This window comes from Centruroides vittatus, unplaced genomic scaffold, assembly GCF_030686945.1.
Source record: "Centruroides vittatus isolate TY-2023 unplaced genomic scaffold, ASM3068694v2 contig_502, whole genome shotgun sequence".
NCBI classification, from domain to species: domain Eukaryota; kingdom Metazoa; phylum Arthropoda; class Arachnida; order Scorpiones; family Buthidae; genus Centruroides; species Centruroides vittatus.
The window spans coordinates 416,734-444,052 of record NW_027122289.1 but is presented as its reverse complement, the minus strand read 5'-3'; the positions used below and the strand labels follow the sequence as shown (position 1 = coordinate 444,052).

The 27,319-nt window shown below is 39.4% G+C and overlaps 1 protein-coding gene across 1 annotated transcript; it reads right to left on the bottom strand.

The window, feature by feature from the left end:
* Positions 1–25,742: 25,742 nt before the first annotated feature.
* LOC136978269 (uncharacterized) lies at positions 25,743–26,822 on the bottom strand. The gene has a single exon (XM_067273954.1). It carries the CDS (start codon positions 26,820–26,822, stop codon positions 25,743–25,745), a length of 1,080 nt encoding a protein of 359 aa, XP_067130055.1.
* Between the last annotated feature and the right edge of the window lie 497 nt (positions 26,823–27,319).

The window sequence follows — 27,319 nt, the reverse complement described above, 5'->3', positions numbered from 1 at the left end:
GCCTAGCACTGGGATCGTGGCATCGGTCGTTAGTTGTTTTTTAATTGTAAATTTCCGTCACTGATCATCAGAAATATGATTTTATCTGTTGTTTTCATACTTTTCTTTCTTTATAACGTTTCATTTACGTTTATTTTTTGTAATTAGAGACGATACAGCTTTAAAATAAACAGATCAGGTCTCACTTGCCAATAGACTATCTCAACTTTCACCGATTGTCGTCGGTTCCTTTGTAATCAGAGAGGACAGACAGACAGACAAAATAAACTTTATTTCTCCCGACACCGCTAGGCACAGTTGGGGTAGAAAGACATGGAATACAGTAGTGTTACATTCTGAGCAATAGAACTGACAATGTAAATGATAATGAAATAAAAATAAAAAAAAACAAAAAAAAACAAAAACGCGAAAATATACATTAACTAAAAAACATATCAGTAAATGAGTCAATGTTTTTGACAATTATAATGACCGTAAAACAGCCTAAACAGAATCCGCGTATAAACAGAGGACCAGGTGACAAACACTGAACAGATCTTATGCAGCAACTTACTCACAGTAAGTATATAGGAGCTCCTGAGCTCAGATAAAACAGATGGAATCGCCCGTAGAACGTAGGCCAGAATGAGGGCACAGCGCAGATTTGTGCAGCAACCAACACAAAAGAACATAGTAGGCTAGTAGAAGATCATGAAAGGTCTTTGGCGATACAATAAAGCTAAAACAGTAAAACAATAATTAGTGTATTAATGTTCTGATGAAGTAAAGTTTAACCATTCTTTGAAAAAGAAAAAAGTACTTTTTGCTTGACACAAGATGTTCTGGCTTACATGGCCAACTCAGGTTGTCTTCTTCTATGTAGATCTTGAGTTCGCGTCTTATATCTTCCAATATCGGGCACGATAACAGATAATGTTTAACCCCGTCACGCACCCCACAGATAGGACAACAGTCAGTGTCACTATGCCGAAACCTATACAGGTAGACGTTAAATTTTCCGTGCTCTGTAAGCAGTTGAGAACTGCGGTGTTCAGGGTGAAGCCACTTCCACTTGAGCCGTCTTTCGACGTCTGGGAAAAATTGTCGAGTGATGTGCGATTCCGGAGTTCGCTCCCATTCTTCTTGCCATCTGGCAACAGTCTGATGCCACAGGAGTTCTTTTAGTCTTGAAACCGGGAGTTGATTGTATGCCGGAATGATGTCCGTGAGCATGGTTGTTGTACGAGCAAGCATGTCTGCACGTTCGTTGCCCGGAGTGCCACAGTGCCCTTTAATCCATTTGATGTAAAATTTGTTACTAGACTGGTTGGCAGAAGACAAAGTCTCTCTTGCAATGGGATGAGTGGTATCCTTATTAGTTAGAACTTGGACAGTAGCCTTGCTATCCGAAAGAATAGAGATATTACAATTATTAAACTTTGTGTTACAGAATTCGATGGCTTTGTAAACAGCAAACACTTCGGCTTGGAACACTGAGCACTCTGGGTGTAAGAGGAAGGTGTCATGGTGAATTTCATTGTTACATACATAAACCACAAATGCACAAGCGGTACCCTGATTGGTCTTAGACCCGTCAGTATAGACTTCAATTGTAGTCGAACAGTCCCGGGATCCAAGGCCTCTTCTGAGAGCAGGATGGGGCAAGTCCGCAAAAGAACTGTTTGTCTCATAGCAGGACGCATCAAATGTGGTATCTGAAATGTTAATGCACTTACCACGGGAGAGAAGAAACCTTCCCATGCAGTATTGGATTTGTTGAAGGATAGGTGGCTTTCCGGCAAGAATAGGTAAGGCGACATTGGAGACTGTACGGTAACACCGTGTCAAGCGCAAGAGCGCAAGGCGCTGAGCTGATCTGAGTCGGCGGTGGTTGTGTGAATGAAAGGCCGCCTCGCCCCAGACAGCCGAAGCATAGCAGATAATAGGAACGAATACACAGTCATAAATTGCATTGACAGCCTCGTATCCCAGTCCCCAACTGTTTCTGGCGACACGAAGAAGATTGTTGAAGATAAGGTTTGTCCGCTTAGTAATATACGCAATGTGCTGTTTCCATGTGAGCTTGTTATCGAAGACCACTCCAAGAAAAGCAAGATGATCCACTATCTTAATCGAGGTGTTTCCAAAGTGAACACAGGGAACCCGCCGGTATAAACTCGTTGATCTAAGGGCTGAAAAAACAATACCCTTCGTTTTGGCAGTGTTAAAGATTAGTTTGTTGTTAACTCCCCACTCATTTACTTTTATAAGAATGTCATTGGCGATAGTCTCAATCATGCGCCTGGATCTGGCCGGAAAAATGAGAAAAGCATCGTCGGCATAAGCAAAAACTCGACACTGATGCCCAAAGTCCAAACGGAGAAAAGTGTCAAAAAGAATTATCCAAAACAGGGGGCCACAGACAGAGCCCTGAGGGCACCCTCGTTGTAGATCTTTGGAAAAGAGGTGTTGACCCACTGTGATCGTGGCCTGCCTGTCTTTGAGGTAATCTTTCACTATGTAAAACAGATTTCTGGGACAGCCATTATCGCTGAGTCTGCGTAAGATCTGTGGCCACCATGCTGAATTAAAAGCATTCTTCAGATCTAAACTTATCCCAAACACATAAGCATTCTCTGCAAGTAGTTGTTTAATGTGGTTCTTTAAATCCATGATGGCATCGATGGTTCCTCTCTGCCGTCTGAACCCGTATTGGGCACAGTGAAAGAGCCTTCTTGACTCCCAGAACCAGTAAATTCTGTTAGATAAGAGCTTATCAAGAACTTTGCCCAAAGAGGACAACAAAGAAATGTTGCGCATGTTATTCAGTGTCAATGGTTCCCCGCGTTTTTTGGGAATGATGATAACTCGTGCGCACTTCCACGGACGAGGAAAGATGCCCTTTTGCAAGCAGATATTGAAGATCTCCAAGAGCAGATCTGGTCGTACTTTCCAGATCTCTTGAACAATATCAGCGCTTAACTGATCTATACCAACAGCCTTCTTCTTTGGCATCTTGGCAATGATGTCATCTACTTCTAGAAATGAAAAAGGTGGATCATCACCTGAGAGGTTCTTGGCATGGTTGTAATCCCTAATATTGGATTGTTCTGGAGTGTCTTCTTCACAGGAATCGCTGGGGCAGAAGGCTTCAAAGAGCCTGCCAACAGTGGCCTGGAGATCATCAGCGGCAGACCCAGAGTCTTCACTGCTAATTGGATTCAATGTCTTAAGTTTGTTTGATGGTTGGTTGGTTGGTTAGTTCTAGTTTTTTGGCACAAGAGCCATACAGGCTATACTGCGCCATGACAAATGGTAAAATTAAACAAAGCTAAATATATATATCACAAAACGTCAATACAACACAAAAACACAAACAAGTGCAAACAAACAGTACAACACAAATATAAATATATACTAAATAAATAAATAAATAAATAGATAGATTAGTTAAATCTCTTTATTAATATTTATAACTTTCAAAAAGTTCAGTATTTTATCAAGATTTGGCCTCTGGCCCAAAATCTCTCTCAAATTTGCATTTCCGAAATACTGTCTGCGACTCTGGTCAAAAGCAACACAGTTGCAAAGTATGTGTTTGACACTTAAAATACAAATGCAATACTGGCATACTGGCTAATCATCACCCTTAAAAGGTATTGATGAGTAAGCCGAGTATGTCCAATCCTCAGACGAGTAAGAATGACTTCAGATCTCCTATCATACTGTTTGTTGTGTGTCCAATTTTCTATTATAGGTTTGATCTCGTAAAGTTTAGTGTGGACTTGTTCGTTCCACACATTTTGCCATCTCTCTGCTACTCGTTTTTTAACGACCAGCTTCAAGTCACCTCCTTCAATAAACATTCTATGCTGAGAAGGACTTGCTGACTTTGCAGCTGCGTCAGCTTCTTCATCCCTCTTATACCTACATGGCCTGGGACCCAACAAAATTTTACAAGAATATTACTCGCAATAAGATGGCAAAACAGTTTGCGAATTTTAATCACTATAGAGTGAGAACTAGGTTCATGTGAGATCAAAGCCTGAAGTGCACTAACTGAGTCAGTGTAAATAACACAGCGACGATGACCTTTACTAATTATATATTTTAAGGCTAGGTAAATAGCCTGCAACTCTGCAGTAAAGATGGAAGAATTCGATGCAATTTGTTCTGCCACGATCTCATCCTGGCAGACAAAGGCTGAGCCAACGTAATCAACCGATTTCGATCCATCAGTATAAATAGGAATTAAATTCCTGTCGTGGTGTTGAATTTCTGCAAAGTGCTGCCTATAGATGTAGTCCAGGGTGGATTCCTTAGGAAACTGCTTTAAGCTAAAGTCAACATTAATCACAGGAGTTGACCAAGGTGATATATTATCGACCTCGACCTGTGAAATGTTGCTTGTGTCCAGGTCAATCGTGCTGCTTACATTCTCCATTCTAATGTCAAATGTAGGGACACAACTTGGGCGAGCTGTAAATAATCTTTTCAGCTGAGTATCTGATACTCTACAATAAACTGAAGGTTTAGCCAGAGATTTCTGTTTAATGTAATAGAACAAAGACAACTGCTCTCTCCTGAGAGATAGTGGAGGCTCATAAGCATCCACGTACAAACTTTGAATAGGAGAAGTTCGAAATGCACCAGTGCACAAACGCAATGCTTGATGGTGGATTGGATCCAGCATCCGAAGAGTAGATTCTCGCGCAGAGCCATAAACAACACATCCATAATCCAGCTTAGAGCAAACAAGGGCTCTATATATCCTGAGCATCGAACATTTGTCTGCTCCCCAGGATGAGCAGCATAATACCTTTAAAAGGTTCAGAGATTTTAAACATCTACTCTTCAAATTGTGCAAGTGTGGTAAGAACGTCAATTTATGGTCAAACACGACACCCAAAAATTTTGCTTCATTGACCATTGGGATTTTAACCCCATTTAGGTGAATTTCAGGGTCCAGGTGCAAACCACGCCTTCGGCAAAAGTGGATGCACGAGGTCTTCTCTGCATTAAAAGTAAAACCATTGATCTTGGACCAATTGTCTATGCGATTTAGGGAGGTTTGCAGTTGTCTTTCAATAAAACTCATGTTAGTAGACTGACAGGAGATCTGAAAGTCATCCACATACAAGGAGTGTTTCACACTGGGAGGAAGACACTTAGCTATGCTATTAATTTTGATTAGGAACAGAGTCACACTCAGAATAGAACCTTGAGGAACACCCTCTTCTTGTGTGAAAGGCCTAGACAAAGTGTTGCCCATCCTGACTTGGAATCTTCGATTCTGCAAGAAGTTTTTTATAAAAATTGGCAGATTACCCCGCAGTCCAAATTCATGAAGATCACGGAGTATTCCATATCGCCAGCAGCGATCATAAGCCTTCTCTATATCGAAAAACACAGACACTAAGTGCTGTCGTCTTACAAACGCTTCGCGTATAGATGTTTCAAGGTTTACTAGATTGTCTGTGGTACTTCTGTTCCTACGAAATCCACTCTGATGTGGTGAAAAGTAGTTCTTTTCCTCTAGGAGGAACATCAGGCGTCTGTTTACCATTCTCTCGAAAAGTTTGCAGAGACAACTAGTCAGAGAAATTGGTCTATAATTAGAGGGATTCTTGCAGTCTTTACCTGGCTTGGGAATGGGAATTATGATAGATAGCCTCCAAGAGTCAGGAAAAGTATGTTCTGTCCATATTCTGTTGAACAGATTTAGAAGGTTACTAAGGGAATTGTCTGACAGATTTTTAATCATGCTGTAATGGATTTTATCCGGACCTACAGCAGTATTCCCCGAGCGAGAGATTGCTGTACATAGTTCTATTCTGCTGAATGGCACATTATATTCCTCATTAGATGGGGAGTGGAAGTTTAGATATTGTTTTTCACTTTGGACTTTATAAGCCTGGAAATTTGTTGTGTACATAATATTGCTGGATGAAGACGAAAATGTTTCACCCAACAAATCAGCAATACCTTTTATGTCACTGATTATTGTGCCATTATTTTCCAGCATGGACAGAGAGTGAGAAGCATATTTCCCATTAATTTTATGGATTTTATCCCAGACTGCTTTTGAGCTGGTGGAAGATGTTATGCTAGAAACATACTTCCTCCAGGAATCCCTTTGGCTTTGCCTCCTTATTTTTCTGGCATTTGCCTTTGCTTTTTTAAAAGCTATCAAATTCTCAGCAGTGGGGTATCTTCTGAAAATCCCCCATGCTTTCTTTTGTTTTTTAAATGCTGCCTCACAATTCTGATCCCACCATGGTTTCGGATGTTTTGGATATCTGGTTGATGTTATCCCCATTGTTTTTTCGGCTGCCTCAATAATACTAGAAGTGACAAATTCAACTGCATCATTGATATCAGCAGCATTGACCATTTCCTCAGTGATGTTAGCCAGAGAGGAAAATGCAGGCCAATCTGCCGTTTCAAATTTCCAGCGTGGTGGACGGGCTGTTTCACAGCTTTCTCTGCCTCGATATTTTAAAAATATTGGGAAGTGGTCACTAGAGAGTGGATTAGATCCAACCTCCCATGTAAACGCTGAAAACAGATTCGGGGTTGCTAATGATAGGTCAATGGCAGTGAATGTTCTTGTTGGGGCATGGAAGTATGTCACTTCTCCAGTATTAAATAAATACAGTTGGTGATTGCCTATAAACCTCTCAATGGCCCTGCCTCGACGGTTTATGTCAAGACTGCCCCACATTGGATTGTGGCCATTGAAATCACCGAGTAAAAGGAATGGAGTCGGCAGTTGTTCAACCAAGGCATCCAATTCATCTTCATCGACTCTGACATCTGGTGGCAAGTATATGGAACAAACTGTGACAGTTACTCCAATAGATATTCTGACTGCCACAGCTTGCAGCTCTGTTGTTATTTGTACCGGTAAGGACGGTATGCAGTTTGAAACCAGTATAGCCACACCTCCACTGGCGCGGTTGTGGCTATCATCATCCTTGCGGTAGAGTCCAAACCCTTTTAAAGATATTTTTTCTCCAGGTTTTAAATGTGTTTCCTGGAGTGCCACGCAGAGAGATGTGGTAGGTGATGTCAAGTGTTTAACGTCAGAGAAGTTGTTGCGGAAACCACGACAGTTCCACTGAATTATTTTATAATCCATTATGTGTTTGATACAGCATTCTTTGCAAAGGTGTCCCTCTTCAATTTAACTGATGATTTTCCTTTTAAAGGCGATGTTGTTTGGGTCACCTCCAGTTTATTCTCTTCGTCAGAGATATCAGAGAACTCACTCATCGACTGAGCCTCCGATTTTTTGGATTTGGAGAGTGCTGCTTTCACTCTCTGTTTGTTTAGTGGGTTCTTACTCGCTTTTTTGGAACCCACATTCCTAGTTGTTATCCCAGTTTTTGGTAGAGGTGTTTTTGCTTTTGTACTTTCCTGTTCTGGTGTTTTCATAGATGAGAGTATTAAACATTTCGCATGGCGTGTAAAAGATTCACTTGGGGATACAGAAATCTCTGTTTGAACCCCACATGTGTTAGTAGATTTCACCACGGCAGCAAATGTCTTTTGTTGCATAGGTGCACTTGGAGTGACCATACGACGAGCCTCTGGATATGAGATGTTTTTCATAGTTTTTACCCGTTGGATCTCTTTTTCTCTTTGCCATGCGGTACACTTTCGTGAGTAGGAAGGATGGGCATCTTTGCAGTTCACACAGTGTGGCGTACTTTTACATTCAGTACTGTTGTGACCTTCAGTTCCACACTGTGCGCACAAGTTTTTGCCTCGACAAGAGGTCTGGGAATGTCCAAATCGCTGGCATTTAAAGCAACGCAGCGGATTTGGAATATACGGACGAACTGCGCAGCGCAGATATCCTGCTGTAACGAAAGATGGCAGTGTCGGGTTGTTGAATGTTATAATTAAATGTTTAGTGGGTATCAACTTGCCGTCTCGACGGATCGAAATGCGTCGGACAGAAGTGACACCTTGGTCCGAGAGGCCGATCTGAATGTCTGATTCGTCTTCAGACATCAAGTCAAACTCAGATATCACACCACGTGATGAGTTCAAACTTCCGTGTGGTGTGACCGATATTCCCATGTCTCCAAGAGTTGTAATTGACAAAAGCTTTGTTGTTTGTTGAGGAGAGGCTGTTTCTACAAGTAAGTCCCCTGACCTCAATTTTTGAATTTTTTTCAAATGCCCAATGGTTGATTCAAACAGCTTTTGAATCAAAAAGGGGGAACACTTAGCAAGGGGTTTTTCTCCAGTTGCATGCACTATTAAGTAAGCAGGTTGGCTGGAGGTCTTTCTTTTGTCTGTGCTTGTTTTTGGTTTTTGGTATCCATATTTAAGAATTTATATTCAGCTCCTAGTGACCCCACCCACCATGGGGCCCAACAGGGGGATGCCGTCACATGGGAGACTCCCATAGACCGTCGCACCAGGGTTTCCCAGGAGCTATACCCTCACAATGCAGTCGAGAAGAGCACACCTTGTCTGACATGTCTGCCCGGTCTGCATCGATCGGTTGACTCCAGGCCGAGGTCAAGAATGACTCAACGACCAGCCGATTGACTCAAACGGAGCCTGATTTGAGCCTCCCGTTTATCCGAAGCAGGGGCCAAAGCAGTGTGTTGGGGACGGTATGTTGCCCCTCAACTACCAGGATCCCCCTTTCCGGCATACGGGTCACCACGCACGGCAAACACGTGGGTGGGCGTTCAGATCCCAGGGATGGTAAAGAAGAGTTACTAAACCATCTCTGGGAGGTCCCCTCACCACGGACAGGAACCCAGCATCAAGGGGTTAAGTTTGTTGACACTGAGCTTGTATACAAAGCTCCAGGGGTTGCCACATGCCCCAGAACAGAAAGCACGCCAGGACTCTATTTTTGCTTTCTTAATCTCTTCCTTGTATTCCTGCTGGAATTGAAGATATCGCCTGCGGAGTTCCTCCCTTTGTATGTCATGACAACGCTGGTATTTCTTTCTCAGTTGGTTGTTGGTCCTGCGCATTGTGGCCAGTTTTACATTCCACCAGGGATTGGCTCTTGCCCTGGTTTTCTTTCTGGGAATGGCAATATTGCATGCATAAGCAATGTTTTCAATAATGGTTTCGATGTACTGCTCTGCCCGTTCCTTTGTGTAGTCATGATTGGAAGAGAGATGACATTCCTCGAGGATATCTCTAAACAGACTCCAATCCGCAGACCTTATGTTAAATGGGCGGGAAGTGGTCAGCTCCTGTACTGAGCGAGGGTCAGTATAAAAGAGATCAAATGTTACATATTCGTGATCCGAGAGACTATCTATGGTGCCAACCTTCCAGTCCTTTATGAAAGGATGAAGTCCTCCTGAGCAGATAGTAATGTCAATCCAGGAAACTCCATTCTCACTTGTAAAGGTAGGCTGCGAGCTAGGATCATTAAGGATTAGTAAATCATGCACTGCCACAAAGTTTTCCAAAGCCTCTCCTCTTCTGTCACTACGCTCACCACCCCATGTAGGGGAGTGCGCGTTGAAGTCCCCAGCTATTAAGAATTGTGCATTTCTGAAGCGTCCCATTGCCTCTGAGAGAGGATGAAGGACATCGGTGATACTGGTATCGCTTGAAGAGTACACGTTAAAGATAATAACTTGAAGCTGTGGCAGAGCAATCTCCATGCAAATCAAGTTGTTGGAGGAGTATCTTGGATGTGGTATAAAGGCAAGATGCTGATTTGTCACAATGTTTGCTGCCCAAGGCTGCCCCTCATTATGTTGCATGATATTGTCCCTAGTTTGAAAGCAGGCCACCCTATTGTTAACACAATAGGGCTCCTGCATTAGGCCTATATCAAAGTTTTTAAGTTCATAGCAGAGCTGTGAATTGGCAGCAATCATTCTCCTTAAGTTTACCTGCACGAATTTTACTTTTGAGATCCGGTAACTAGCATAACAAGGACTATCACAGTCCATAGTCTGTCTTGAAGATTGCTTGCGTTTCTGAGAGCCTGCAGAGATCGCTCGTTCCAGATTACCCTGTACAGTGCATAGTTGAGAGTTTCTATGGCAAAAATCCGTATCTCTGTTAGACGCCATAGTCTATTCTGGCAAGGAGCTGTGTTCTTGATTGAATAAAGGCAGGACAGACTTTATCGAGCGCATTATGGTTTATTTTCTTCTTATTCTCTCTAATGCAGTTCATTCATTTTGGAGTTTCTGTTTTCCTGTTGCAATCTTTGAAGGCATGATTGCCTCCACACTGACTGCATGTACGTTCTTCTGCATCGCAATTCTTGGCAAAATGCCCAAATCTAAGGCATTTGAAACATTGATTCGATGGAAGAAAGTCTACGACACTACACCTAGTCCACTGCAAGTTCACCTTCTCCTCTTTTAGGAGGAAACACCTGAGGTCCGGTGAGACCTCTGCAACCCAAGAAACGAGAGTGGTACTATGCTGTCCAATTGGGAAACGCACCCTAATTTTCTCCAGAAATGTTTCTTTGGAATATAACACGGCAACCCGGCTGTTCTGCTCATAAATGGCATCTAAGAGCTGGTCCCTCTCAATAGATTTAGGTACCGAGATAATCTTGATCATTGGGCGTCTCTTTTTCGGAATAACTGAACGTAAACCGGAAACCTCAGAAACAGCATTACATAAAATTCCCACATCTGCTCTACATCCCAAATCAACAGCAATCCCGCCTTTTTGAATACGGCGTATTCTCTGAACACTTATTTTTAAGCTATGCGGATTGATTCCAGAAGTTAGGACCTTTCTGGTAAGCTCAGAGTCGTTAGACTCGGGGTTACTGTACACCAGTACAGTGTGACAAGATTTGGAAGGCACCGAAACTGAATCTAAGGGTAGAGCAGGAAGCTTAACAGCGTCACTATAAAGCCCGGGTGCACTGGATACCACCGGCCCTGAAGCCGGCACAACCTGCTGCACTCCCCGAACGGTCTCCAGCACCTCAGAGATAACTGCGTCCGTTCTCTCTGCATGTGCAGCAAATGCATCAGTGAGACCACCAACCGCCGACTCCGACGCTGGAACAATCCGCTGCAATCCACGAAGGCCTCTAAGACCTCAGAGAAAACCGCCCCAGTCCTCTCAGCATGTGCAGCAAACGCGCCATCGAGATCACCCTTGGTGATAAGCGAATCCAACCGAGTGTCAATGGAATCAAGAACAGAACAAGTTGACACTGTGGAACTCGCAAGATCAATCAATCGCTGAAACTGAACAGTTATAAACCGCGAATGGGCTCCTGAGCCCAACTTCCTATTTCTATTTCTAGCAAGATAACCCTTAAGCTCATCGAGGAGCTTGAGCGCCTCGTCAAGAAATTTCGATGAGCTGCCCGTCGCCATCAAACACTCACAAAAGTACTAAGCAACGCAAGCTACCCTGATTCCGAACCGAACTGTAGTCTTGCGACGAAAACACGACAACACAAATGAAAACTTAACTAATAAATTACAAAATGAACCCTCAAGTGCAAAACTAGCTTAACATAACTATATAAATAAAAGAAAAAAAAGAAAAGAAAGAAAAATCGGACAAAAGATAAATACGGCAATGCGAATAAAAACGTTAGAAAATCGTTAAGATTTAAAGCGGACCGTTAGAAAGAACGTTAAACGGCTCTAACGATCGTTTTAGATTTGAAAATTTCCCATAAAAGCTTATATAAAAATCTAAAAATCGCTGTAATTCGATATATAATTAATCTATCCTAATCCAACCTTAGGGGATACTAAAGGAAGCACAGCCGAGAAAAACCCCCCGGTGCCACCTCCCAAAAAAAAAAAAAAAAAAAAAAAAAAAAAAAAGTTTCCACAACTTAGAAACGATCGAAAACCAAGGACTTAGAAATTAATCTACTCCCCTTAATTAAGATATTGAGACAAAAAGTATATTGAACGAACCGGGTTGACGTACTGGACGCGATGGTAGTCCACAAGTCCGTGGTAATCCAAAATAATCTGGCAGAACTAACGGTTAAAACGAGAGTTTGCACAGACACAACCTTACTTCCAGGAAGCCATCGAAAAGCTGGCTGCCTACCGATAACAATATGTATTTTATTACCTATCTTTTGTTGAAGTTGATTTTTCTGCTGGATGAGTTTTCTCTGGTGACTTCCTTTTCTACTACCGCTATCTTTGCCGTTGCTGCCTCCGGGGTTGGGTGACTGACTGCTGGTGGCGCCCTGTTGAGGCCTGGCTGTTTTCTTCTTGTTGTTTTCCGGGCTGATTGATTCTGGATTGTTGGTGTCCGGTCTCATTGCTCTTTTGATTTTTTGTTGGTTTTGCTCTGTGTGCTGACTTGTTTGTGCTAGTGGATGTTATTGACTCTGTTGCCTTGTTTTATTCTGCCCATCTGATTTCTGTTTTAAGCCTGGTTGCGTTTTTCCTTCTTCTTGCTCGACTGTTGTGCTATGCTGTTATGCTCTCTGGATTGACTTATCTGCCTTCTTCTTTGTTCTATTTAATTCCCTGAATTGTTATTATTTGCTGTGACTGTTTATTATGCGCACTTGGTGTGGGTGTGGTGTGTGGTCTGTTTGTCTTGTTTTGTTTGTTTGATTGTTTGGCGCTGTCAAAATAGTTTTGTTTTGTTGACTTGCTTTTGTTGTTTTGTGGCTTGCTCTTATGTCTGTTTGTTTGTTGACTTGCTTGTTTGTTGGCTTGTTTGTTTGTCTGTTTGTTTTGGTGTCTGTGTGTCTTTTGTTGCCTTGTGTGATGGTGTTTTGTTCTGTTCGCCCGGTTTGTTGTTCTTTGTTTCGCTGGCTTATGTGTTGGGGTGATGTTTCGTTTTGTTTCGTTGCTTCTGTTTCGGTTGTTAATCTTAGATTTGGATTATGAGCTGCTTTCCTGCTTTTTGTTTTTGTTTTTTTGTTTTTGTTTTGTTTTTTTGTTTTACTGTTTTGTTCTGTTTGAATTTTGTTGTGTTCTATTTATATAACTCTGTTTGGTTTATTTTTCATTTAGTCCTATTCTGTTTTGTCTGATTTCATTTGTTTTGTTCTGTTTAATTGTCCTATTCGTTGGTTGTTTGACTTTGTATGGTTGTATTGGTATCGACTTTTGTTTTCCCTTTCTTTTATTCACTACTGGTCTATTTATGAATGGGATGTCAGAGCTATTAGTTAACTGTACTAGAATTAGAATCTCAAATCTTGAGTATTGAAACTGCTTTAATTTAAAGCTTTTTATTTATTTATTTTTATACATTCAATTCAATTCAAATTGAACTTTAATTCAAACTTAAATTAAAACTACAAACATTAAAACATTAAAATTATAAAATTATAGAGTTATAAAATTATAAATTATAAAATTGTAAACACTAAACTCAATTTAAAATTAAATAAAATAATAGATCTTAAGATTGTAAATTATGATGATTAACTCTTGAAACACAAGCAGTTTTTGGTTCACAGTAGGTGGGTTTTTGCAGAAATATACTTAATCCACCTCACCACCCTCACCCTGATTATCATCCCCCTCAAGTGCTGGCATGTCATTAAAATTCTCAGGTTGGGGATCTGCTGCATGTTCTCTCCTTCTTTGTGCGCCTGGTCTTTCCATGTGTCCGCGTCCATAAATTTCTACTTGCAGCGCGTTGCCCACGATGCCAGCTGCGTATTCATAGGGCGACTTTTTGGTGAGTAGAAGTTGATGCAGCAGGTGGCAACTTCTAAAGATGTTGTTGCCTTCTCCCAGGTTTGCGATCTCTTCCACCATAAAAAGATCAGTCACAATCCGGAGCGTTTCTTCCACCTCCAACCGCATGTTGATGCTATTCCTCCAGCTCGCTGATTGTCTGGTTACTGTGTTCTCATAATTAGTAACACACACACTGCCCAACACTGGCACCATATCATCGAACCTTGAATAGGTGCAAATGAATGTAGTAGTATAGATGTTCGTAACGATGGTTGTAAATTCTGTGAAGCGGCGGATCAATTCACTTCTACTTCTTCTAACAAGCTCTGCTCTCTTCTCAGTGCCGATTGGAGCGAGGCCAAGTTGGTATAAGAATTTGTTTACAACTTTGAATCCGTTGCGGCTGTTTACGCCCAATTTTTTAATCCAATAATATGAGTTAAAGATGATATCAGCAGCCGCTATTTGCTGTTGAAAAAGACTTGCCTCTTGCCCTTCTAAACCGGCAATTAACAGTCTCGCTTCTTCTACTGCGGTCCTTACAATGGGGTCTGGAATATTGGCGGCAACGTCCCCGAAACCTGGGTTTACTTTCTGGGACTGATAGGCAATGGCTGTTGACATTAGTAAAAAGCCCTTATTGTTGAAGTTATCGTCTTCCTCCCCAGGATAACGAATTGCCTGTTGGTAATGAGTAGCCTGTCTCCTGTCAAAAGGCACTCTACCCAAATAGTCCTGGGTGGGATCTTCTATCCATTCGACAAAATCATCGATATAGGCTGGTTTCGGCCTGCGCACATTACCTCCAACAGCGAGACGTTCCGCATGCTGCTCTCTCATCACTGTTAGCATCCTCACTAATGTAGTCAATACAGCTTGCCCAACCCTACTAAGTTAAAATAAATTAAAACAAGTATATTAAATTGGTATAAAATGTTTTAGATATCGAGTTGCGCACTACGCCCCCTGCCTCTATCTATTATTTTCATTAAGCAATTAATTTAAATATAAAAATTATCTAATTTTAACTCTCTTAGTGGCAACTAAGTTGTTTGCGACATTTGGCTGGTGAATAAAATTATTATTGATTAAATTTAAGTTAATTCACGCAAGACAAATTCAGAAATAATTATAACATTCTGCTGTGTTGCACATATAAGTCTTATGATAGGGATTAGAAATAAATTACCGATCTAAAATTATATACAGTGGAAGAAACGAATTAATACACATATATATAAAATTAAACTACCTAGTTAAAATAAATTAAAATAAGTATATTAAATTGGTATAAAATAGTTTTAGATATCGAGTTGCGCACTACGCCCCCTGCCTCTATTATTATTTTCATTAAGCAACTAATTTAAATATAAAACTTATCTAACTTTAACTCTTTTAGTAGCAACTAAAAGAATTATAACATTTGGCTCGTAAATAAAATTCATTATGATAAATTAAGTTAATTCACGCAAGACAAACTCAGAAATAATTATAGAATTCTGCTGGGTTGCGCATACTAGTCTTCATGATAGGGATTAAAAATAAACTACCGATGTAAAATTATACACAGTGGAAAGAAACGAAATAATACACATATATATAAAATTAAACTATCTACGATAAAATAAACTAAAACAAGTATATTAAATTGAGTATAATTAATGTTTCAGATATCGAGTTGCGCACTACGCCCCCTGCCTCTATTTATTATTTTCATTAAGCGATTAATCTTAAATATAAAACTTATCTAACTTTAACTCTTTTAGTGGCAGCTAAAATAGTTATAACATTTGGCTAGTAAATAAAGTTATTACTGATTAAATTTAGGTTAATTCACGCAAGACAAATTCAGAAATAAATAAAACATTCTGCTGTAATGCGCATATTAGTCTTATGATAGGGATGATAAATAAATCACCTATGTAAAATTATATACAGTGTAATGAATCGAAGTAATACACATATTTATAAAAATTAAACTACCTACGTTAAAATAAACTAAAACAAGTATATTAAATTGGTATAATTAATGTTTTAGATATCGAGTTGCGCACTACGCCCCCTGCCTCTATTTATTATTTTCATTAAGCGATTAATTTAAATATAAAACTTATCTAACTTTAACTCTTTTAGTAGCAACTAAAATAATTATAACATTTGGCTGGTAAATAAAATTATTATTGATTAAATTAAGTTAATTCACGCAAGACAAATCCAGAAATAAATTATAGCACAGCCTGTGTTACGCATATAGGTCTTTATGGGAGAGCTTGGGAACACTGTACCGATGTAAAATTTATACAATAAAAGAATCGATTTTAATCACATATATACATATATGGGTGAATATTTAAACAATCTACGTTAAAATAAACTAAAATAAGTATATTAAATTGGTATAATTAATGTTTATATATCGAGTTGCGCACTACGCCCCCTGCCTCTGTGTGTAATTTTCATTAAGCGATTAATTTAAATATAAAACTTATCTAACTTTAACTCTTTTAGTAGCAACTAAAATAATGATAACATTTGGCTGGTAAATAAAATTATTATTGACTAAATTAGGTTAATTCACGTAAGACAAATACAGAAATAATTATAGCACAGCTCGTGAAACGCATATACGTATTTATGGAATAGATTGGGAACAAAATACTGATGTAAAATTTATACAATAAAAGAATTGATTTTGTGCACACATATATACATGCATATGTAAATAATTAAACTATCTACGTTAAAATAAACTAAAATAGGTATATTAATTGGTAAAACTAATGTTTTAGATTCGAGTTGCGTTCCACGCCCCCTTCCTCTATTAACTATTTTCATTGGGCGATTAATTTAAAAACAATTTAAATATAAAACTTATCTAACTTAAACTTTATTAATAGCAACTAAAATAATTAAAACATTTAGTTTGTAAATAAAATTATTACTGATTAAATTTTGGTTAATTCACGCAAGACAAAGACAGATATAATCATAGCATTCTACTGATGCACATATTAATCTTCATGATAGGAATTAGAAATAAACTATCAACGTAAAATTATATACATTGGAATGAAACAAATTAATACACATATATTTAAAATTAAACTATCTACGATAAAATAAATTAAAACAAGTATATAAATTGGTAAAATTAATGTTTTTAGATATCGAGTTGCGCTCTACGCCTCCTGCCTATAATTGTTATTTCCATTAAATGCCTAATTTAAATATGCTTATCTAACTGAACCCTTTTATTGGTAAATAAAAGAATAATAACATCTGGCTTGTAAATAAAATTACCATAGATTAAATTCGAGTAAATCATGTAAGACGAATACAGAAATAAATATAGCACAGCCTATGTTACGCATATAGGTCTTTATGGGTTAGTTTGGGAACAATGTACTGTTGTAAAATTTATACAATAAAAGAATCGATTTTAATCACATATATACATATATGGGTGAATAATTAAACAATCTACGTTAAAATAAACTAAAATAAGTATATTAAATTGGTATAATTAATATTTTACACTTCAGGTTGCGGTCCTCGCCCCCTGCCTCTATATATTTCATTAAGCGACTAATTTAAATATAAAACTTATCTACTTTAACTCTTTTAGCAGCAACTAAAATAATTATAACATTTGGCTTGTAAATAAATTCATTAATGACTAAACTTAAGTAATTTACGCAGAGCAAACCCAAAAATAATTATAACATTTTGCTGTGAAGCGCATATTAGTCTTTATGACGCCCCCTGCCTCTTTTATTATTTTCACTAAACGACTAATTTAAATATAAAACTTAACTAACTGAACTCCTCTATTAGTAACTAAAAGAATTATAACATTTGGCTCGTAAATAAAATTACTACTTGAGATAAATTATATAAGACAAATAGAGCAATAGTTATACCACAGCCTGGGTTACGCATATAGGCCCTTATGAGAAAGATTGGGAACAATTTACCGATATAAACTTTATACAATAAAATGAATCGGTTTGCTATGCATATGTAGGTGTATATGTGTGTAATTGAACGACCTACGTTAACAAACTAAAATAAACATATTAAACTAGTAAAATTAATGTTTGAGAATTCGAGTATGCGAACCACGCCTCCTGCATCTATTTATTATTTTCATTAAGCGACTAACTCAAATATAAAACTTATCCAACTTTAACTCTCTATTAGCAACTAAAATAATTATAACACTTGGCTCATAAACAAAATTATTATTGATTAAATTAAATAATTCACACAGGACAAAATCAGAAATAATTATAGCATTATGCTGTGATGTGCATATTAGTCTTTATGATATCGATTAGAAATAAAGTACCGATGTAAAATTATATACATTGTAATGTAATGAATTAATACACATATATATAAAATTATACTATCTACGTTAAAATAATCTATAACAAATATATCAAATTGGTAAAATTAGTGTTTTGGATATCGAGTTGCGCACTACGCCCTCTGCCCATATTTATTATTTTCATTGAGCGACTATTTTAGATATAAAACTTATCTAACTGTACTATTATATCAGTAACTAATAGAATTATAACATTTGGCTCGTGAATAAAATTATATGCTGATTAATTTTGAGCTAATTCATGTAAGACAAATACAGAAATAATTATACCACAGTTTGTGCTGCACATATAGGTCTTTCTGAGGTAGTTTGGGAACAAATAAACGATATAAAAATCTACACACTATAATGATGCGATTTGATATACATATATATATAATTAAACTACCTACGTTAAAACAAACTAAAATAAGCTTATTAAATCGGTAAAATTACGCTTTAGATTTCGGACTAACCCCACGCCCCTGCCTACATCTATTAATCTCATAACGCGATTATTTTAACTGTGTAACTTATCAAAATAACCCTCTTACTAGTAACTAAAAGAATTATAACATTTGGTTTGTAAATAAAATTATTACTAATTAAACTTAAATGGTTCCAGGTATGTCAAATTCAGAAAGAAATATAACACATTCCTGTGTTACGCATTTGATCTCTCTGAGGTCTCTCGTAAAACAAAACTAATTAACCTAATATTAGCATAACTCCAAAACAGTATCAAATCAAATTACCAAACACCAATGTACTTAAAATCAAAATGGACTAAAACTTAATGAATTTGAACTGCCTGTCCCCTGTCTGGACCTAAATGAACTGTAGAAAATAACATAATAAAAATACCTAATAAATACGTATAATTCCGATCTTTCAACCAAACGAAACAAAAAATAACTTATTAAACAAAACTAAATCAAATCAAACGCCAAATTAATGATTGTGTTGTGCACTACGCCCGCTGCTTATATTGTAACTCATCTAAAATTATCATTAATTGAAACTCAATAAAACTAAAGTCTCTTCTCTACCTACACTGGACTGTAATGTAACTAAAATTGACATCAATAAGATGGCACAATCACAAAACACTATATACTAACGCTCTCTTGTGCCCCCATGCTTGCGGTCGCGCTCCGTCGTCGGTCGGGTGTCCCCGGCCGCCTCTGCTGGCCTTCCGGGTCCGGGTCGTCGGGGGCGGTTGTGATCATTCTTGGTCACGTTCGCCTTCGGCTGTGGCGGTTCCTGGTGGTTGTGGTGGCGGCCGGGGGCGCTCGGGTGGCGGTGGGTCTGCTCTGCGTGGGGGTACTGATTCCGTTTATTTGGCCCTTACAGCTTTGGTAGCTTTGTATAAGTGCAATTTTTTCTCCAGTCTGTCACATCTTCTCTTCGTTGCCACTCTCAAACACACGTCTCCTGCAGGACTACTTCTTCAAATAAAATACCCCTTTTCCTCTTGCCCCTGTATCCTAAAATCCAACAACACTACACTTTTTCTCACTAAAGTTAAAGTCATACATGAACCTTATTCGTATAAACTTCTCTTATTCTTCTCTTTGTCCCTTCTAATAGAAATTAGTGCTATTGTCCTCAATACTATATCAATACCCTTTCTCTTCACGGTGGTCATACCGAACCCTGCTTCAGATTTACTTAATTCTCCATTTTGTCCTCTCGCCCCTTGTGGGCCTTGCTTGATATGTGAAGTTTACTGGGTTTCTTCACATTTTTGCCCAAATGGGGTCAAGCAACCCTTGTCAAGTCCTCCCAGTAGGCACTCCCCTGGCTTCCAGCTCGTGCTCAAGCCAGGCTCCCCTACAAATTTATTTATTCCAAATTGTTCGGTTTGACCATCTGTGGCTTAGCCATTGTCACTTTCTTTTCCTCCGTGGCTCTGGAAAAGTCAAAAATTTTGGTTAGGTTACGTTACGTTATAAAACTTTCCTATCTACCTATTTTTAAATCTTCTTCGTCTGCTCCCTCTCTGCACTGGCCGGTCGGCTCCTCATTAAACCCTTAATAAATATATACTCACTAGCCAGACAAACTGCTTATTTTTTTAAAAAATTAAATTGAGTAAAATCTGATTCCTTCCAAAACAAATAACTAGAATTAAACTTAAATTCCCTTATCAAATTAAATTCAGCAATCTTCTCTCGCCCGGCCAGTGCAGTTTCTGGGAGTGTGGTGCACTATAGCACCTGCAGCCTATCCTGCCTACTAACCATTACTAACAATACTAACATTAATTGCTAATTCCTTACAGACTACAAAAAATACGTACTATTTATGAGCCCTTCCAAGGGACTAGTTCAAAACATTATGAGCCCTTCTGGGACAATTACACCATACATCTTCCTCTGGGTCCTTTAGTGCTCTCTGAGCGGGAAAGGAGACTCCGCATGCATGCTATCCCAACACTGTTAGCATCCTCACTAATGTAGTCAATACAGCTTGCCCAACCCGTAGTTCTGCTGTAGTATGACCAGCGATTGCAAAAAATTCCGCATGATGTAATTCAGGTTGTAGATTGTTCCTAAACATATTGACAGCATTTCTATATATTCGCAATGACTCCTCAGTCCCTGGTTGTCCATGTGTGAAATTTTCATAGACTCTGTTTAGTGGCTCCATAATTTCATTCGTCATTGCACGCAGTGCAGCGTTAAAAAACTCCCTGCTGTGGAGCCACAGCATCCCCGCCATTGGTGCCGCATTTCCAGAGGCATCATTGAAAAATTGGCCCAGGATTGCGGATTTTTCCCTGTAGGTCCGACCCTGCATCCTCTGGACAAAGGGCCCACCTCTAGGAACTGTCATCAATAGCGAAGGGTAGAACGTGATTACATCTGCGGCACCGTTTCTTCGTGCTTCTCTTACGGCCTCCTCATAACTATGGACTGGAATGTTGCGATCTACCATTCTAAAGCTATTAGTGATATACTCGTATAACTTGTAAAATATAATGGTTAGGGTGAGGATTTTGAAAGTCTTGGATTGATTCTAAGATTGATTCTAATGAAATAGGAAATTTGTTAGGAAATTTAGAACTTTTGTTTATCAAAGGTGGCAGCCTGTGTTTCTTCGAGTTTCTTCGAGAATCTCCGTAATCAGAGAGTAAGAGATCGTGTGTCAATGTCCAGTGTTAAGTGTTTATTGCTTTTGCCGTAATCTGAGTAGAGCGGGAAAGGTCACTTAATAAACCGCCAAGTGTTTTATTATCCTTTAAAGAACTCCTCCCCACTTGTTATTCTTAGTAATCACAGAGGGGTAGATCATGTGTCAAGGTCGGTTAAAGTTTATTGCTTTAGCAACAGGGTGTCATATGAGCTACCACCCACTCCCCACCCTTAATGACAACAATGCGCTAAGTGTTTTATTATTATGTAAACAAAAGCTCCCTCCCCTATCAGAAATGGGTCAGATGTCAAGGTTACTGTTTGATTGTGTGAAAAACAATGTTGTTCTTGATATTAAGAATCAGTTTTGTCAGAACTGTTCACTTTTAATATCTTTTTTATAATTTATTTCTGCCTCGGTTATAAAATTGTTTTTATCATGTTTTAAATCCGATGCGTTTTATAATACACTTGTATAAAGTTACGAATTAAAATTGCAATGCACATTTTGTTGTTTCATAAAATATTTATTGATTATGCAGAGTTAAGTTTACCAACCAACCAATCAACGAAACATTTTTGCAAAGGTTTTTTGGCACAAGGGCCACACAGGCCAAGCTGCACCACAACATATTGTATTTATGTATTTATTTACACCATAACAATAATAAATAGAATAAAATAAAAAAACAGAAAGGAACAAAAAACAAAGAACCGATAACGAAAATATATAACAATTAAAATGTATATAGCAACAAGGTGTATATAGATAATAAATAAATAAACAATTAAATTTGTTTATAAATATTTGTGACTTTTAGAAAGTTCAATAATTTATCAACATTTGGCCTCTGGCCCAAAATCTCTTTAAAACTTGCATTTCCAAAATGCTGCCTACGAATCCGTTCAGAGGCGATGCAATTGCTCAGTATGTGCTTAACACTTACATTACAGTTGCAATACTGACATACAGGCTGGTCATCACCCTTCAAAAGGTATTGATGAGTCAGTCGAGTATGTCCAATTCTCAAACGAGTAAGAATGACCTCAGATCTCCTGTCATAAGGTTTCTTCTGTGTCCAATTTTCTATCACAGGTTTGATCTCGTGTAGTTTATTGTGGACTTGTGCGTTCCACACATTTTGCCATCTCTCCTCTAGTCGTTTTTTAACAACTAGCTTCAAGTCACCTCCTTCAATATGCATTGTATGCTGAGAAGGACTTGCTGACTTTGCAGCTGCGTCAGCTTCTTCATTCCCTCTTATACCTACATGGCCTGGGACCCAACAAAATTTTATAGAGAAATTCCTCGCAAAAAGATGGCAAATCAGCTTACGAATTTTAATCACTATGGAGTGAAAACTAGGTTCATACGAGATCAAAGCCTGAAGTGCACTAACTGAGTCAGTGTAAATCACGCAGCAACGATGACCTTTCCTATTTATATACTTTAGGGCTAAATAAATAGCCTGCAACTCCGCAGTAAAAATGGAAGAATTCGGTGCTATTTGTTCTGCCACGATTTCATCCTGGCAAACAAAGGCTAAGCCAACATAGTCATCCGATTTAGATCCATCGGTGTATATAGGAATTAAATTCCTGTCACGATGTTGAATTTCTGCGAAGTGCTGTCTATAAACGTAGTCTGGGGTGGTTTCTTTTAGAAACTGCTTTAAGCTTAAATCAACGTTTATCACAGGAATTGACCAAGGTGATATATTATCGACCTCGACCTGCGAAATGTTGCTTGTGTCCAGGTCAATCGTGCTGCTTACATTCTCCATTCTTATGTCAAATGTAGGGACACTACTTGGGCGAGCTGCAAATAATCTCCTCAGCTGACTATCTGAACAATCAGCTAAAAGTTTATTTTGAGATCTCTGTTTAATGTAATAAAAAAGAGACAACTGTTCTCTCCTAAGAGATAGTGGAGGCTCATGAGCATCCACATACAAACTTTGTACAGGAGAAGTTCGAAATGCACCAGTGCACAAACGCAATGCTTGATGGTGGATTGGATCCAGCATCCGAAGAGTAGATTCACGTGTAGAGCCATACACAACGCATCCATAGTCCAGCTTAGAGCGAACAAGGGCCCTATAAATCCTGAGCATAGAACATTTGTCTGCTCCCCAGGATGAGCAGCACAATACCTTTAACAGGTTTAAAGCTTTTAAACATCTACTCTTCAAATTGCGCAAGTGTGGTAAGAACGTCAATTTATGGTCAAACACGACACCCAAAAATTTTGCTTCGTTGACCATTGGGATTTTAACCCCATTTAGGTGAATTTCAGGATCCAGGTGCAAACCACGCCTTCGGCAAAAGTGGATGCACGAGGTCTTCTCTACGTTAAAACTGAAACCATTGGTCTTGGACCAATTGTCTATTCGATTTAAGGAGGTTTGCAGTTGTCTCTCAATAAAACCCATGTTACTAGACTGACAGGAAATCTGAAAGTCATCCACATACAGAGAGTGTTTCACACTGGGAGGGAGACAGTTAGTTATACTGTTAATTTTTATTAGGAACAGAGTTACACTCAAAATAGAACCTTGAGGGACACCCTCTTCTTGTGTGAAAGGCCTAGACAAAGTGTTGCCCATCCTGACTTGAAATCTTCGATTCTGTAGAAAGTTTTTTATAAAAATTGGCAAATTACCCCGCAATCCGAATTTGTGCAGATCACGGAGTATCCCGTATCGCCAGCAGCGATCATAGGCCTTCTCTATATCAAAAAACACAGACACTAAGTGCTGTCGTCTAACAAACGCTTCGCGAATGGATGTTTCAAGATTTAGTAAATTATCTGTTGTACTTCTGTTCCTACGAAATCCACTCTGATGTAGTGAAAAGTAGTTCTTTTCCTCTAAGAGGAACATCAGGCGTCTGTTTACCATTCTCTCGAAAAGTTTGCACAGACAACTAGTCAAAGAAATTGGTCTGTAATTAGAGGGATTCTTGCGGTCTTTACCTGGTTTGGGTATGGGAATAATAATTGATAGCCTCCAAGAGTCAGGAAAAATATGTTCTGTCCATATTCTGTTAAACAGATTCAGAAGGTTACTAAGGGAATTGTTTGACAGATTTTTAATCATGCTGTAGTGGATTTTATCCGGGCCTACAGCAGTATTCCCCGAGCGAGAGATTGCTGTACATAGTTCTATTCTGCTGAATGGCACATTATATTCCTCATTAGATGGGGAGTGGAAGTTTAGATATTGTTTTTCAGTTTGGACTTTATAAGCCTGAAAATCCCTTGTATACATAATATTGCTGGATGAAGACGAAAATGTTTCACCCAACAAATCAGCAATACCTTTTATGTCACTGATTATTGTGCCATTACTTTCCAGCATGGACAGAGAGTGAGAAGCATATTTTCCATTGATTTTATGGATTTTATCCCAGACTGCTTTTGAGCTGGTGGAAGATGTTATGCTAGAAACATACTTCCTCCAAGAATCCCTTTGGCTTTGCCTTCTTATTTTTCTGGCATTAGCCTTTGCTTTCTTAAAAGCAACCAAATTGTTAGCAGTGGGGTATCTTCTGAAAATCCCCCATGCTTTCTTTTGCTTTTTAAATGCTGCCTCGCAATTCTGATCCCACCATGGTTTCGGATGTTTTGGATATCTGGTTGACGTTTTCCCCATTGTTTTTTCGGCTGCCTGAATAATACTGGAAGTGACAACTTCGACTGCATCATTGATATCAGCAGTATTGACCATTTCCTCAGTGACGTTAGCCAAAGAGGAAAAAGCAGGCCAATCTGCCGTTTCAAGTTTCCAGCGTGGTGGACGGGCTGTTTCACAGCTTTCTCTGCCTTGGTATTTTAGAAATATTGGGAAGTGGTCACTGGAAAGTGGATTAGATCCAACCTCCCATATAAACGCTGAAAACAGATTTGGGGTTGCTAATGATAGATCAATGGCAGTGAATGTTCTTGTTGGGGCGTGGAAGTATGTCACTTCTCCAGTATTAAATAAATATAGTTGGTGATTACCTATGAATCTTTCAATGGCTCTGCCTCGACGGTTGATATCGTGACTGCCCCACATTGGATTGTGGCCATTGAAATCACCAAGTAAAAGGAAAGGAGTTGGCAGCTGTTCAACCAATGCATCCAATTCATCCTCATTGACTCTGACATCTGGTGGCAAGTATATGGAACAAACTGTGACAGTGACGCCCATAGATATTCTGACTGCCACAGCTTGCAGCTCTGTTGTTATTTGTACCGGAAAAGACGGGATGCGGTTTGAAACCAGTACAGCCACACCTCCACTGGCGCGGGTGTGGCTGTCGTCATCTTTACGGTAAAGATCGAATCCTTTTAAAGAAATTCTTTCTCCAGGTTTTAGATGTGTTTCCTGGAGTGCCACGCAGAGAGATGAGGTAGAGTATGTCAGGTGTTTAACGTCAGAGAAGTTGTTGCGGAAACCACGACAGTTCCATTGGATTATTTTATAATCCATTATGTGTTTGAGGTAGCATTCTTTGCGAGGGTATCCCTCTTTAATTTAACAGGGGGTCTCTCTTTTGGAGGTGACTTTGGTTTTGTAACCTCCGAATTAGTCTCTTCATCAGAAAAGTCAGAGAACTCACTCATAGACTGAGTCTCTGATTTTTAGCTGATTTAGAGAGGGCAACTTTTACTTTTTGCTTGTTAAGTGGGTTTTTATTGGCCTTTTTTGAACCCACATTTCTTGTTATTACCCCTGTTTTAGGTAGGGGTGTCTTGGTCTTCTTGCTCTCTTTTTCTGGTGTTTGGGTAGATGGCAGTATTAAACATTTCGCATGGCGAGTAAAGGATTCACTTGGAGAGACAGAGATATCTGTTTGAACTGCACAAGTGTTTGTGGATTTCAAGACAGCAGCATAGGTCTTCTGCTTCAGTGGTGCACTTGAAGTGACCATGCGGCGAGCCTCTGGGTAAGGTACGTTGTTGACTGTTTTCACTCGCTGGATCTCTTTCTCTCTCTGCCATGCAGGGCATTTTCGGGAGTAGGCAGGATGGGCATCCTTGCAGTTCACACAGCATGGGGTAGTTTTACATTCGGTACTCTCGTGACCTTCCGTCCCACACTGTGCGCATACGCTTTTCCCTCGGCAAGATGTTTGTGAATGTCCAAATCGCTGGCATTTAAAGCAACGCAGCGGATTTGGAACATATGGGCGAACTGGGCAGCGTAGATAACCGGCTGTAATAACAGATGGCAAAGTCGGTTTATTAAATGTCAGAATAAGATGTTTTGTAGGAATCAACTTGCCATCCCGACGAATGGAGATGCGTCGGACAGCAGTGACGCCTTGGTCTGAAAGACCGATCTGGATATCTGATTCATCTTCAGACATCAGATCGATCTCAGATATCACACCACGTGATGAATTCAAACTTCCATGTGGTGTGACTGTCACTTCAATTTCTCCTAAATTCTTTGTAGCTAAAAGTTTTGCCGATTGTTGAGGTGAGGCAGTTTCTACAAGTAGGTCCCCTGACCTCAATTTCTGTGTTTTCTTCAGGTGCCCAATGGTTGATTCGAATAACTTCTGGATCAAGAAAGGGGAGCATTTTGACAGAGGTTTTTCTCCAGTAGCATGCACTATCAAGTAGCATGGCTGGCTGGAAATGTTTTCATTTGTATTTTTTGGCATGTCTGGATTTTTTGGGGTTTTAGAATCCATATTTAAGAGTAGATATTCAGCTCCTAGTGACCCCACCCACCATGGGGCCCAACAAGGGGATGCCGTCACATGAGAGGATCCCATAGACCGTCACACCAGGGTTTCCCAGGAGCTATACCCTCACAATGCAGTCGAGAAGAGCACACCTTGTCTGACGTGTCCGCCCGGTCTGCATCGATCGGTTGACTCCAGGCCGAGGTCAAGAATGACTCAACGACCAGCCGATTGACTCAAACGGAGCCTGATTTGAGCCTCCCGTTTATCCGAAGCAGGGGCCAAAGCAGTGTGTTGGGGACGTTATGTTGCCCCTCAACTACCAGGATCCCCTTTTCCGGCATACGGGTCACCACGCACGGCAAACACGTGGGTGGGCGTTCAGATCCCAGGGATGGTAAAGAAAAGTTACTAAACCATCTCTGGGAGGTCCCCTCACCACGGACAGGAACCCACATCGAGGGAAATAGAAGATGTCAGATGTCGGTTCCTAGAATTTCTGA